This window comes from Heptranchias perlo, chromosome 9, assembly GCF_035084215.1.
Source record: "Heptranchias perlo isolate sHepPer1 chromosome 9, sHepPer1.hap1, whole genome shotgun sequence".
NCBI classification, from domain to species: Eukaryota; Metazoa; Chordata; class Chondrichthyes; order Hexanchiformes; family Hexanchidae; genus Heptranchias; species Heptranchias perlo.
In genome coordinates this window covers 18,812,359-18,827,783 of record NC_090333.1, presented here as the reverse complement: position 1 = coordinate 18,827,783, position 15,425 = coordinate 18,812,359, and the positions used below count along the sequence as shown (strand labels likewise).

The following is a 15,425-nucleotide window of genomic DNA, read 5'->3' as shown; positions in this document are numbered from 1 at the left end:
AACTTTTTATCATTGTTCTTTTCTTTGTTAATCATGATCTTTGAAAGGCTATCTGATACCAAGAAAGTCAGAAACAGGCCTTGGAGTGGAACACAAGGCAACAGTTGTCAACATTGAAGCTAATGATGGTGAGCATGAAAGAACATTCTCCAAATTCTAATCATTCTGTCTCTTATTCCACATTAGGACATAAAGTACCAGATTATAGTTTTGGTGAGAATGTAACAGCATCTTCTGTGACACTAGTATTGACCCAAAATATGAATTCTGAATAATCAGTGTAGTAGGTCCCTTCTCTTGATATCCTGTTTTATTGCATACTTCATTTTTAATTTACATGCAGATCTCTGACACTAATGCGCTGCGTGAAAAGTTATGAATAATCGGCTTGCATGCGTCAATATTTTTGACCCTGTTGCAGTCCATTTCCTTACATTTGCATATCTCCATTATTCCTGGTCTATTTGCATGCTCTCTGAGTGTGACTTCTTCCACAAGATGCTGCTCTGTAAAGGTGCAGCAACATACCTAGGAAATAGCTGTTTCCACTTCAATTTTTCTGTCTTTTTGTTCAGTTCTTCTTTTGTTTCACTCTGCTTGTCTGCTGTTATGCTTATTTCACTGCTTCAATTATTTTTAATTCCAGTCCTGATGCTATCTAATTAACTAGGTCCCCCCCTCACTGCAAAAACTTATAAAGCTACAGTAGCCCCATAATTAATTACTTTCTCGCAGCCGAACCTTAAATAAGAAATCACATTCCTGATTCAATATGCAGATAGTTTGATTTTTTTTTTGAAGTGCTCATTTTGATTATTGACATTTTTGATCTTGCCCTTTGAGCACAACTCCTGACACTATCTTTGACAGAAACCAGGGAGGGAGATAAAAAGTCATTGCAACACGTATACAAACACTACAGTTCCACAATCTCTGGACCGACTACAAAAAAAACAAATCCTTTCATAATGAATCATGTTAAGAATGCGATCCCCCCACACACACACACAGAAAAGGTTCTTTAAAGCTGCTCTGCTGACAGGATAAAAAACTAATTATGGGGCATTAAATTTAATAACTTCCACACTATTAACGTAGAAGCTAATCTGCACTTCTTTGAATTAATAATTTTGGTCTCCAAGCTTTTAAAAAAAAACCTCAAAGTTAACTTCAAAGGATAAAATGCCAACAGTTGGAATAAGCACGTTACCAGCTATAGAAAATACCTATTACCAACGTACAGCAGAGTCTATATCCATGACCCAAACAGCAACTTATTCTGTACTTCACAGTGTACAGTTCACATCGCCAAGAAAAGGCAGAAAATTATATAACCAATTAGATGAAGGATACTAATTAATTAATCAATGAGATGAGTTTTAAAAAGTTACAAAATCACTGGGGATTGTTGTCCTATTAATGAGTTTCTGGGTGAGTTTAGTCTTGACGCTGTGCTGCACTCCCATCGCAGCAGGCAACATAGGTACTTCTGCAATCAGAAGTGTGTAGCTGCAGAGGTGATGTGATGATGCTATTGCTCCTGCCAGTGTATAAATATAGTGAAGTGTTCCACTGGACATTTTAGCATGTTGACAGTGCCCTTTTTATCTCTGCCAATTGTCTGCCCTCTCCTACTCTACTGAAGCTAATGATTCACCTTGGGTACAGTTACACAGGTAGCCAGGCATCCTCCAGTGTCTTGTCCAAGTGGCCATTGTACATGTATTGAGTCTTGGCAGTGAGTATTTGATCATGGAGGCGCATCACAGCCAAGCCTGATGTCCACACACCTGCAGTTCCAACAGGAGTCTCTGGGTAGTGACTGATGAGGAGTGAAAACCATGGTTGATTTTTTTTTCCCTTTCTTAATCTAAAGGCACCAAAGTTGACTGTAGTGAGGGTACTGCCACTCCAGCTGTGATGAGTTAAATCGGCACAGCGCATGAATCAGATTTTCCTGCTCTCTGTGGCTCAGCTTCTCTCTGAATAAACTTGCTGAACCATCAGACAAGGCGTGACTGCTCTTTAATCATTATCCAGGACTCTTTACCATGGCGACACCCTTTCATCATCATCTAGAAAATAATCATTTAAAAAGTCTGGTGCAGAAGTCTGGTGCAAAAGACGCTTTTAAATAATAGTCAAGTTAAACAGAAGAACAGAAGGGTTATGGAACAGTGTTGTCTCATTGATGTGAAGATATGTAATTACACTTGCTTCTAATTATCAGGCCTGCAGATGCATACTTTCATGGAATCACAAAATAACCTTTTTGGTATCGTACAAATGTAATTAGAATCATAGAATGATGCAATACAGAAGGAGGCCATTTGGCTCATCGTGCCTGTGCCGGCTCTTTGAAAGAGCTATCCAATTAGTCCCACTCCCCTGCTCTTTCCCCATAGCCCTGCAAATTTTTCCCTTTCAAGTATTTATCCAATTCCCTTTTGAAAGTTACTATTGAATCTGCTTCCACCGCCCTTTCAGGAAGTGCATTCTAGATCATAACAACTTGCTGCGTAAAAAAAATTTCTTCTCATCTTGCATCTGGTTCTTTTGCCAATCACCTTAAATCTGTGTCCTCTGGTTACCGACCCGTCTGCCACTGGAAACAGTTTCTCCTTATTTACTTTGTCAAAACCCTTCATGATTTTGAACACCTCTATCAAATCTCCCCTTAAGCTTCTCTGTTCTAAGGAGAACAATCCCAGCTTCTCTAGTCTCTCCACATAACTGAAGTCCCAGATCCCTAGTACCATTCTAGTCAATCTCCTCTGCACCCTTTCTGACCTTCCTGAAGTGTGGTGCCCAGAATTGAACACATTATTCCAGCTGGGGCCTAACCATTGTTTTATAAATGTTTAGCATAATGTTCTTGCTTTTGTTCTCTGTGCCTCTGTTAAAAAAGCATACGGGATCCTTGGCTTTATAAACAGCCTTCTCAACTTGTCCTGCCACTTTCATAGATTTGTATATATACACCCCGAGGTGTCTCTGTTCCTGCACCTCCTGTAAAATTGTACCATTTAGTTTATATTGCCTCTCTTCATTCTTCATTCTTCCTACTAAAATGCATCACTTCACGCTTTTCTTTGTTAAATGTCATCTGCCATTTGTCTGCCCATTTCATCGGTCTGTCTATGTCCTCCTGAAGTCTGTTACTCCGCTCCTCATTGTTTATTACATTTCCGAGTTTTGTGTCATCTGCAAAATTTGGAATTATATCCTCTATACCCAAGTCCAGTTCATTGATATATATCAAAAAGAGCAGTGGTCCTAATACTGACCCCTGGGGGACATCACCGTATACTTCCCTCCAATCTGAAAAATAACCATTCACCACTACTCTCTGCTTTCTGTCCCTTAGCCAATTTTGTATCCATGCTGCCATGGGCTTTAATTTTGCTAACAAGTCTATTATGCAGTACTTTATCAAATGCCTTTTGAAAGTCCATATACACAACATCAATATTGCACTGAAATCATTCAATTTCGAAACTGTAAATTGCTTGTTAAAGGGGAAGGAAATTGTCAGGAAGGAATACTTTTGGTTCAAAGCACTTCCCCATTAAATAGAAGAAAATAACTTTGACTTCAATATTAAACTGACAATTTTATTCTACTATGGATATTCTTGAGTAGGGCCTGCTCCGATGACATAAATTATGGGACGTTTCCCCTCCGTTTGCCCAGGGCACTCCCATTAATTCACAAAATAGACATGGATAAAGAAGGCCATTTAGGTCATAACAGCTCAGCCGTCCAGAAAAAATATGCAGTCTCCCCCATCATTGGATCTAACTGGTTCCTTGAATCAGTCCGCAGCTTTTACTTTCACTACCCTATATGGGATGTTTTACGGGAAGAACTTACTGACATCAGTCCCAAATTGACCTTTTACTGATTTGAACCTGTGCCCTCTTGTCCCATTGTCACATTTAGTTTGAAGTAATGCTCTGGGTTTATCGTTTCTATTTTTTTATAGTACCTTATATACCTTTCAGTCATCTCATTTCAAGGTCAAAGGGTCCATATGTTTCCAGATTTTCCTCATAACAGTCCTCTGTTGCAAGTGGACAGTTTCATTCCTCTTCTCTGCACTATTTTATCTGTACATTTCACCAGTTTGCATTGAGTTTCTGAATCCCAAGTTTTGAATGTAAATTATAAACAGTAGGATTGGTACCACTCTAAAAAGTACCATTCACTTCAATCTTCAGACAATTTCTCATCCAATCCCAGGTTTTATCATGAATCTTCACTGCTTTAAGGTCAAATGGTAGCCTTTTGTGTGGAACTTTTTCAAATACTTTTTGGATGTTGGAGGCTTTACTATGTTTTGGGGTTGTCCACGGTTCACTGGCGTGACCACAGTCCACTGCGCTGTCATTTCCTAATGGATAAATCTGGATAGATTTGTCGTCTGATGTCCTCATTCCATCATCATTCCGGTTATACCCAACATCTTCTAAAGGCAGAGTGTTTCAGAACTAAGCTTCTTTCATTTATTTTCTGCCTTCTCTGAGAACTCTGCATTCCTTCAATTCTGGCCTCTTGTACATTCTCGATTTCCTCACCCCTCCATTGGCAGCCGTGCCTGCAGCTCTGGAATTGCCTCCATAAACCTCTCCACTTCTCTCTTCCTTTAAGACTCTCCTTAAAACCTACCTTTTTGACCAAACTTTTGGTCACCTGTCCTGATATCTCTTTATGTGGCTCGGTGTCAAAATTTGTTTGATAATCGCCCCTGTGAAGCACCTTGGAACGTTTTACTACGTTAAAGATGCTAATTAAATGCAAGTTGTTATTAATGTTCGCACCTACAGCCATTAAGGATGACTGGGATTTAGCAAATCGTTTGTCATTTCAAGAAATAATATCAGTTTCACTGCTAAATAGACTAAGAACTATAAATGTACTAATAAAATGCATTTATATAACACCTTTAGTGTAGAAAAGCATCCGAGGGACTTCACAAAGGAGAGAAATGGGGGAAACTAGTGAGGAGCTAGGAGAAGTGGTCGAATAGGTATTCAAAATGTGTTCAAAAGGAAGGGAGAGAGGAAATGAGGTGAAGGAGATTAGGGAGGGAGTCCCAGTCAGTAGGGCTAAGAAGGCTGGAAGCTCTGCCACCAATGTTAGAATGGAGTTGGGGGGGGGGGGTGGGGGGAAGAGGTACACAGGAGGCCAGAGTTGAAGGAACGAAGGGCTCAAAGCAGGGCATAAGGGTGGAGGAGGTCATGGAGCTAGGGTGGGGAGAGGTTATGAAAGGATTTGTAGATCAGGAACAGGATTTTGAAATCGATGAACTGGGAGATAGGGAGCCAATGTAAATTGGCAAGGTTTGAAAAATGAGGGACTTAGTGAAGGACAGGATACAAGTATTCTGCATTCCGTGTTCATCCCTAGTTTATATTGTTCTATAATTTGTCAAATAATAAAATTAAGCCTCATAAATAAAGGCAGCATATCACCAACATTTTGTTCAAAAGGTTAAATAATGTCTTAAATCTAAATGTACTTAGCATCCAAAGAGGCTTCCCCAAATGGACAGGCTGTGGAGAAAGGACAAAACAGTGAAATGAAAGCACCTGCTTCTGAGGTGAAACCAAATGGACAACCAGCGGCAGAAAGCACGGATCCAGCCGTTGCTGGGGCTCCTGCTGGCACTACTGAAAACCAGCAAGCGGGTGGAAGCAATGGAAAAGGCTCCAGGCAGATTAAAGGTTCAGACCTTCTTAAACAACAGTTCAAAGCATCGTTTATCAAAAGATTCAACCATGCTACTCGCAGTCAGAAGGATTTCTTGGCGCAGGTACAATGAAAAATATCTGATCTAAGCTGTTCCCTGAATGTGATTTGCCCCTAGCTGAATGTATAACATTTACAGAGGAACAAACCTAATGCTGCAGTAACTTTTAATTGCAAAAAAAAATTGCTTAGATTAATTTTATTGATGTTCCTATTGAATTCCACCCCCCCCCACCCCCGCCCAACTTCCCAATTTTCTTTCTCCTCCCCCGAAAGTACTCACTCAATCCTGTGGGTACCTCATCCAAAAGGCCATTTTTCCGTGTGTGAATATGAACAATGAATGTTGTCAGATTGTTGTACTGTGGAGGATGACAACCAACCCCAATTCTGTCCCCGCCTGATGTCCAAACCTGTGCACTTCCCAGCAGGAATCACTGGACAGAGGTTAAGAGTTTAAATATTTCTATAGTCCAGCATGGGAGCGTTGAGACCAACTCTAGCGCTCCTCACACTTAGCCTGGCTGAGGTCAGCTGACTCAGCACAGGCTGAAGATCAAACCTGGGAGTTTCCTGATTCAGTATCTCACATAATGCAACGTACTCACACAATGAGCCATCAGTGGAATTAAGCTTATTTTATTCTCGACTGCACGATTCAAAGTTCTAATTCTGAGCAACAGAAAATCTGTTTAGATAATATTTTATCACTTGGGGCGAGGTTCTTTCCCCACTTTATTTTTGACACCACCAAATAAAATGGCCACCAAAAGTCGATTCTCAAGTAAGCAGCCAGCTTTTTAAAAAAAATGCACAGCTGGCTGAAATGAGTTTGGGCTGTCTCAATTCAGTTTTTAATGGAAATGGGCTAACAACGCCAAACTGTCCCATATTCAGCATTGATTGGCGACGGTCTCACTCAGAAAAGCCACAGGATGGCTGATGGGGGAAATGGAAAATAATATCAGATTAGTGCAGTAGGGGGTGTTCTGACGTTGAGGCTCCTTTATTTAGACAGAATAGAGGGAGCTTTACTCTGGACTTGGTTGTGTTATACCTGACCTGGGAGTGTTTGATGCTCAACTTGGTGCTTGACATGGAAAGAGTTCCATTTTCCAGTACTAACATGCTTCACCTTGCTGAAACAAAAACATACACAGAGACAAAACCCATCAGAAGCAAAGCTTCAACTCTAGTCCAATAGCCACTGGAAAATTGGGCTTTGGGTACCAAGTTCAAAGTATTCACTTAAATTACGTGTCAGCCGTTGCTCAGTGGTAGCACTCTCGCCTCGGTATCAGCTGCTTATAGGTTCAAACCCTACTCCAGAGACTTGAGCACATGATCTAAGCTGACACTTCAGTGCAGTACTGAGGGACTGCTGCACTATTGGAGGTGCTGTCTTTTAGATGAGACATTAAACCGCGTCCCTATTTGCCCTCTCAGGTAGACGTAAAAGATCCCATGGCACTTTCCTGGGGAGTTCTTCCCTAGCCGATATTTATCCCTCCACCAATATAATTAAAACAGATTATGTGGTCATTATCTCATTGCTGTTTGTGGGAGCTTGCTGTGTGAAATTTGGCTGCCATATTTACATTACAACTGTAGCCATCCAAATAGAGAAAATTCAGATTTGGTAGTGTCTTTGGAACTGATCCGTAGCCATGGCAAACATCCTCCAGAGATATGTGAATCGGCACTGTTTCAGTGCTGGGCTGATTTGCCCTGTAGAAAGGTCTTAATGACCCACTGAAATACCAGTGTATTTTAGATTAGAAGCACACAATAGTTCATTCTTGTAAGCCATCCTTTGTCTCAAACTGAAAGCTGTCTACCTATTTTTGTATCACATTACATATTGTGGTGAGTTTCTTAAAATCCAAATACATTTCTTGACAACCTACTAAGATTCTTAGAAGTGAAAACTGCCAAGTTTGCTGTTGTAAAGCATAAACTATGATTTTGCTGATTCCGAGGATTTGTGGCTGGATCAGTACCAAGCTAAACTACTTCTTTTTCAACAGTTTCTCCTTCCTGCAAACTTTGTACTATTGGCTCTGATCTTCACACTCATAATCCCTCCATTTGGGGAGTATAAAAGTTTAACAATTCATCCATGGATGTACGGCAAACAGTACACCTTCTTCAGGTAGGCTGTTCAAACGGTTTTTGTCTAACAATTTCATATTTGTTTAGGGTTATGTACAATTTAATTTATATACAATAAACAAATGGATAAAGATCTCATACAAATGACAAATTGGCTCAAAGGTAGCTCCCTTGCCTGAGTCAGCAAATTGTGCATTCAAGCCCCCCCAGGACTTGTGTGCATAATCTAGGTTGATACTTTAGTGCAGTACTTGAGAGAGTACTGCATTGTCAGAGGTGCCATCTTTCAGATGAGGCATTAAACCAAGGCCCCATCTGCCTTTTCTTGTAAAGATCCCATGATACTTTTTCAAAGAAGAGTGGGGGAATTCTTTTAGGGTGCTGGCCAACATTCATCCCTCACCAACACTACCAAAACAGATTAACAGGTCATTCATCTTTCTTGCTGTTTGAGGCACCTTGTTGTGTACAAATTGGCTACAGTGTTTGTTTCGATAACAACAGTGATTGTGCTTCAAGAAGTATTTCATTGGCTGTAAAGCCCTTTGGGACAACCTGAGGATGTGAAAGGCACTATATAAATGCAAGTCTTTTTCTTACAGCATCCACTGATCATCAGCTCATTCTGATTTTAAAATTCTCAAACTATTTTTTAAGTCATTAAAGGCTGACAATTATAATTAGAGCAATTTAGTTCCATTTAAATTTGAAATTCATTTTATAAAATACAAGTAAGATTTCCACAATATAGACACTTTTGGTGATTAATATGTACTGTTTAGTTTTCTATTTGTACGCAGTTGTATTTTTATTAATGTTATTAATTTCCAAAATAATGCAGATATGACCTCAAAGTTTCATCTGGAAGTTAGACATATTGGAGTTAGCATGTTTTATTGCAGCAGCGTCGAAACTTTTGTTTTCATGGGTTGTTTAGGTACACATGGAGGCAATGTATAAAGTTTAAATCATGTTTCCATCGATTCACATATCGCAAGTTGCTGACACCAGTAGACCACGGTGCTCTGATTTAGGATTTATTCATCAATAAGGCAACAGCACGAGAAGCAGTCCTTTATACACCTTCAGCCCCACAAAATTCAAACAAGACAATCCAATAAATAGGAAATGAGCACAAACTGGGCTCAGGGACCACATGTGGACAGCCCTGGTTTTTTATATACATTTATGCTAAATAAGTCTGCATTATTTTATCAAGCTTTAGGAAAGTGGCCAAGAAAAACTGTTTGTCTAATCAGCATTGTATGTATTTGTTAAATAATATGTTCTTTCCCTTAATTTTGATAGCAATGAACGTCCATGCGATAAGAAGCTGAGTCATCTGACCGAGGTGCTACTGAATAAGCCTGGATTTGGGACTCGGTGCATGAGGGAAAATCCCATTGCGTAAGACCGCTGCTTATGTTTTTTATTCATGTTGTCACTTGTACATTTTTGCTAAGGTTAGATTTGCCTTTCTGATGTCATGTTTCAAGATCAATACTGTATTTAAGAACAAGTTACACGTATCTTAATGTAAGAAACCCTGTTTCAACATTCAGCGTGCATCTTACAACAATACTCTTGTATTTATTTTAAAACAGGGGTTACCCCTGCAGTAATCAGTCCACTGATTGGAAAATCTCAAGACGTGATCCCATGGTTGTCAACCTACTGCAATCCCCATTCTATTCTGGCAGCAACCCTTCCCCATCCTGCCAGTGCAGTACAAGAAATAGGCTGATTATGCTCCCTGACTGCCCTCCAGGAGCTGGTGGCCTTCCTCCAGCACAGGTATCAATCACACTCTTTCATACTAATTCCAAATTAATAAAACAGACCTGAACAATAAATAGGGATGTGTGTGTGCGCGTGAGTGTGTGTTCGTGAGCATGTGTGCACGTGCGCGTGAGTGTGTGCGCACGAGTGTGTGTACGCGTGAGTGTGTTCATGAGGATGAGTGTGTGTGTGTGTGTGTGTGTGTGGTGGTGTTAGGAGCAGATACAGTTGTGTAGTTAAAAGGAACTTTCTCCATTGTAAGAATACCTTATTGAAACACTGCTCAAGATGAACTCCGCTACAAAGAAAATGGAAAAAGATAATTTAGCTACAAGTACAACTTTTGTTTTGTGGAAGCCTGTTTTATTTTTAAAATTTAAGGCAAATTCTAGCTATTGTCACTAAACCAGTTGCTTTCTCCATTATAGAGAATCCAGCACACGACTGACATCCTGCAGAATCTTACCCAAAGAAACATATCGGACTTCCTGGTCAAAACATACCCCAAACTAATAAAGAGCAGGTAGGGCCCATTCTACACACCAACAAACATTTCAATATTTAATACCAAGAATTCACAAACAAGACCATTTTACATCTAAGTAACATATCATTAGCTGTAATAAAATTATCTGAAGTTTGATTTTAAAGATTTTTAATAATTTGTAAGGGTTAATCTTTTCCCTTTTTTTTATAATTCCAGCATGAAGAGCAAATACTGGGTTAATGAACAAAGGTACTGAATTGTCTTCAAACTTTGTAAATCCCAGGTGTCTGGTTACTTCACTGTAATTGAGCAGAAGTGGACCTCATTGTGAATGTGTTACACACACATCTATGTAACATCATTTTTTTGTGTATGTTATGTTACTTGGCACTGTTGAAGCACTGATTAAAAAAAGTTGCAATGCATTGAAGTCTCTTGATTATAGCCTGGAAATTACACTGTGCGATATCATCTTATGAACGCTTAAGCGTGTTCAGATCAAATTTCTCTGCTATTTCAATGCAGCAATTCATCCATTTATTTTCATTGCACAGCATAGTTTCCAGGCCTATTTTCCAAATTGCAACCTTAATATACTCAATAGTAAACAAAAAGCAAAAAAAAACTGCGGAATCTGGAAATCTGAAACCAAAACGGAAAATGCTGGAGAAACTTAGCAGGCCAGACAACACCTGCGGAGACAATAGAGGAGTTGACAAAGGGACCACATCCAAACCATGAACTCCTCCATTCTCTCCACAGATGTGCCTGAGATGCTGAGGGTTTGCAGCATTTTCTGTTTTTGTTATAAATTCACTAGTATTCAGTTATGGGTCAAATGATCCTTGTGACATTGGTAAGGTTGGGAGATAGAGGACTCAGAGTAGGGACAACGGATTTTTTTTTAATTGATTCTCGGTATTTGGGTGTCGCTGGCAAACCCAGCATTTATTGCCCATCCCTAGTAGCCTTTGAGAGGGTGACGATGAGCCTTTTTCTTGAACCATTGCAGTCCACGTGGTGATGGTACTCCCACAGTGCTGTTAGGTAAGGAGTTCCAGGATTTTGACCCAGCGACAATGAAGCAATAGCAATATATGTTTAAGTCGGGATGGTGTGTGACATGGAGGGGATCTTGGCGGTGATGGTGTTCCCATGCACCTGCTGTCCTTGTTCTTTTAGGTAGTGGAGGTCGCGTATTTGGGAGGTGCTGTCGAAGAAGCCGTGGCGAGTTGCTGCGGTGCATCCTAAAGGTAGTACACACTGCAGCCACGGTGCGCCGGTGGTGGAGGAGGGAGTAGTTGTTTAAGGTGGTGAATGGACTGCCGATCAAGTGGACTGCTTTGTCCTGGATGGTGTCCAGCCTCTTTAGTGTTATTGCAGCTGCACTCATCCAGGCAAGCGGAGAGTATTCCATCAGAATCCTGACTTGTGCCTCGTAGGTGGTAGCGAGGCTTTGGGGAGTCAGGCGGTGAGTCACTCGTCACAGAATACCCAGCCTCTGACCTGCTGTAATAGGTAAACATTTATGTGGCTGGTCAGTGAGTTTGTGGCTAATAGCAAACCCTAGGATATTGATGGTGGAGGATTTGTTGATGGTGATGCCATTGAATGTCAAGGGGAGGTGGTTGGACTCCCCATTGTTGGAGAGGGTCATTGCCTGACACTTGGGTGGTGGAATGTTACTTGCCACTTATTAGCCCAAGCCTGAATGTTGTCCGGGTCTTGCTGCTTCATTATCTGAGGAATTGCGAATGGAGCTGAATACTGTGCAATCATCAGTGAACAGCACCACTTCTGATCTTATGATGGAGGGAAGGTCATTGATGAAGATAGTTGGGCCTAGGACACTACACTGAGGAACCCCTGCAACAATGTCCTGGCACTGAGGTGATTGGCCTCCAACAACCACAATCATCTTTCTTTGCACTAAGTACAACTCCAGCCACTAGAGAGTTTTCTCCTTGATGCAGAAAGAGAAGTGATTTGAAAATATCTGATGTAATTGCTCGTATGTTACAAAATGAGAGGTACAAACTGTCAGCTTGGTGTTTTGCTGTTTCAACATTCTAGGTACGGTGGGATTTCAATTGGAGGAAAACTTCCAGTCCTACACATCAACAGTAAACAGATCAATACCTTTTTCACTCAGTTGGGTCGTATGTTCAATGTCACTGGGGTAGGTCACACACACATTAGTTTTCTGCCATTGCAAATGAGATTTTTTTTCAGGCTGATGTGATGATTTTACTGTGTCATACCTTACTTAGTGTGGTTTACCTAAATGAGGAAGTTGTAACTGAACCAGAAGCCATTTGGCCCATCATGTTTTACCAGCTCTGTTGCCAGAGCAATCTGAAATGAATCCCACTACTCCGCTCTCTTCCCTAGCCCTATATCTTCCTCTGTTTCAAATATTTATCCAATTTTCCCTTTAAATGATGCAGTAGTCTTGGCCTCAACCATTCTCTGTGGCAAACATTCTGGGTACGGTGGGATTTCAATTGGAGGAAAACTTCCGGTCTTACACCTCAACAGTAAACAGATCAATACCTTCATACTCCAACAACCCTCTGTGTAAAGAAATTTCTCCTAACCTAGTAAGAAGAACGATTTGCTTCATGAACCAATAAAGGAACCTTAATTCATAGGAACCCAATAAGTCCCTAATATCTCATCGAGCAGCTGCCAGAGAATCTACGGTCCACGTTTAGGGATTATCAGATGCCTAGCTCAGTTGAAATGTCTTACTTTAACTGGTCCAAATTATAGTAACTGATACAGAAACCAATCTGCTCCTCCAGGAGACAGGGTACCCCACTGAGTGAATGAATGAGTTAACCTTTTCTTCCCACATCATCAAAGAAGGAATTATACAACAAAATCATGAACTAATATTTCTTTATTAGCACATACAGTTACACAATTAGCAACATTTTAATACTAAACATTAAAAGTACACAATGTACTTAGGCTGATGTAACTAACTGACAGAATTAATAAACTTATGGTTACAAAGGCAGTTGAAGTAAATTACCGTAACTCCGCTGGTCTTTACAAAGTAAAATTACAGTGTCTATGATTGACATAAAGTCAGCAAGGTTATACAGTTAAACCCTTTAGAGTCTTAGACAAGTTAACAGCTTTGAATAACAAGTCCACCAGATATGTTAGAGTCTATTTCAGTATTTTGCTAGTAAGCTCCTAGGTTTAACAATGTGATTCCTTGATCTTGTGCAACCTCGTCCTTCTGAGTTGCCGAAGCAGAGTTGGCTGTCTCGCCTCCTCTGGTCACTTGTATTTGCTTCCTGGGATGTCAGCACAGTGAATCCTCATCCATAGATTTGGCATTTGTTCCCTCCTGGGTCGTCTGTCTCTCCTGGGTAGATCCAGCTTGTACGTTGGTAGCTAAATTTGGTCCACAACTCATTCAAATTTCTGTTCCCTTATTCTCAGGGAAACATAACTCTTGTATACAAGCGAAACAGTCAAAGATTTGTCTGTCTCTGGCTACATTTCTTAATTTAAAGTCTTACCCTTAACACACACATACATATATATATATTTATATATAAAGCTGAATGTTGATTATACCCAAATGAACAGGCAAAACACTGGCAATTCAGCTCATTGGCAAATTGTGAGGAGATCTTCCAGCATTCAGTGGATAATTTCAGGCCATGTGTTCATTGCTCCCTCTAGTGATGCAGAAAATATAATGTTCCTTCCATTATGTACTTTTTATAACATTCATATTACCTTATTCTCAGTGATTACCTGCATGGTTTAATTTATTTATTTTTTGCAATAGGGTAACAATACTCAGGTGGTATTCAGCAGCCTGGATGATTTCCTGAAGTATTTGGAGACTGAGGAAAATATCAAGGTGTGTTTCTGAACTCTGACCTTCTCCATAAAACATAAATTATTTAAGACTTAACTGAGCTCTGAAGCTATAAAGCATGTGGATGCAAAGATGAAATGACTGACATCATTACTTCAGGAATATTTATGTTTCTTAGACATTATTTTAATATAATTTTGTTTTTCCATTTTCATGGATGGTAATTATTTTTTCCACCTGTTCGATATCTGTTTCACAGGTACATTATGAAGATTCAACGATTATGACTTCTGTCCCACTCCTGGGCTGACCCAATAACTCTTGAATGTTGATGTTGAGTTGAGTTATGGCCTGTACTGAGTTGGATTTAAATCAGACCCGGAGAGTTATTGTAGTACCTGCCATTATTACCATTCATTAAAAATCATTTAATTGCTTGATGCTAACACTAAGACAAAATTAGAAATACTCTTCCATTCACCTTGATGAGTGCAAACATCAAGTCCCTACATTTTCTTTTTAAAGAAAATAAATATTTAATGTGTATCAGTCAGTAAATGAGTATAAAGGTGCATTATATTGAATTGAGAGTGCTGATTGGTCTGTTTTGTAAAGCAGGCAACATTTTCTCCAAGTGAAATTTTTAAGGTAAAATAGTTCCAGTAATTAGATTGTGTCAGGTGCCGACTCCATGATATGTGTAAAACATTTCTTACACATTATCACGTGTGATTTTCACAGTGACTTTGGTAGGTATTCTTTTGCCAGTGTCTCCCTGCAGCCAGTTGCTAGGAGATGTGCAACATAGTCTTTCGGAACTCCCATATCTCCAGGGTTTGGAAGCACCTAGTCTTTGCTTGGCATTTCTCTTGACAAGCTAGGATTGGGAACTCAGCACGTAGGGAATAGGGAACACCAACTTGTGGCTTAAAGCTCTATGACTCACCACCTTGGTACACCAACTCACTATGCCACACTTTTTAAAGCTACTTTAATGAATCAGGGTGTGAAGTCAGTTGGGTAGCTGATGAACCCCAAAGTAAATGTGCACTCAAAAGCAAAATACCTGCTTTTTCTGGCACTCCATGTTATCAACTCAAACTATAAAAACTGGTTCTAGATTTAATGTTGAACTGTCAGGCTCCTGTATTAGTGTTTAAATATAACAATCTGTTCTAGGTGTGGTTCAACAACAAAGGCTGGCATGCCATAGTTGCATTCATGAACGTTGCCAACAATGCGATTCTCCGAGCAAACTTACCAAACCAGCACTACGCAGAGGACTACGGCATAACTGTTATAAACCATCCACTCAACCTCACAAAGGAGCAGCTTTCAGAAGTTACTGTGTAAGTTCACGAGAGCTGAGGCCACATTTAATTACCAGCATTACAACGAGTTTTAATGCTTCCACTCATTTAGTAGTTCCACTCTTTGGAAAGTAATCTCTGG

General features: G+C 40.0%; 1 protein-coding gene across 1 annotated transcript in view; it reads left to right on the top strand.

Annotated features, from left to right (window-relative positions):
- The window catches only part of abca4b (ATP-binding cassette, sub-family A (ABC1), member 4b), a 101,937-nt gene that overhangs the window by 63,239 nt on the left and 23,273 nt on the right, over nt 1-15,425 (top strand). The window contains exons 24-33 of the mRNA XM_067989577.1: nt 48-128; nt 5,526-5,815; nt 7,779-7,903; nt 9,172-9,270; nt 9,468-9,657; nt 10,071-10,165; nt 10,346-10,378; nt 12,203-12,308; nt 13,941-14,015; nt 15,153-15,322. Coding sequence (XP_067845678.1) covers nt 48-128; nt 5,526-5,815; nt 7,779-7,903; nt 9,172-9,270; nt 9,468-9,657; nt 10,071-10,165; nt 10,346-10,378; nt 12,203-12,308; nt 13,941-14,015; nt 15,153-15,322 — 1,264 coding nt within the window. The remainder of the gene's footprint in view (nt 1-47; nt 129-5,525; nt 5,816-7,778; nt 7,904-9,171; nt 9,271-9,467; nt 9,658-10,070; nt 10,166-10,345; nt 10,379-12,202; nt 12,309-13,940; nt 14,016-15,152; nt 15,323-15,425) is intronic.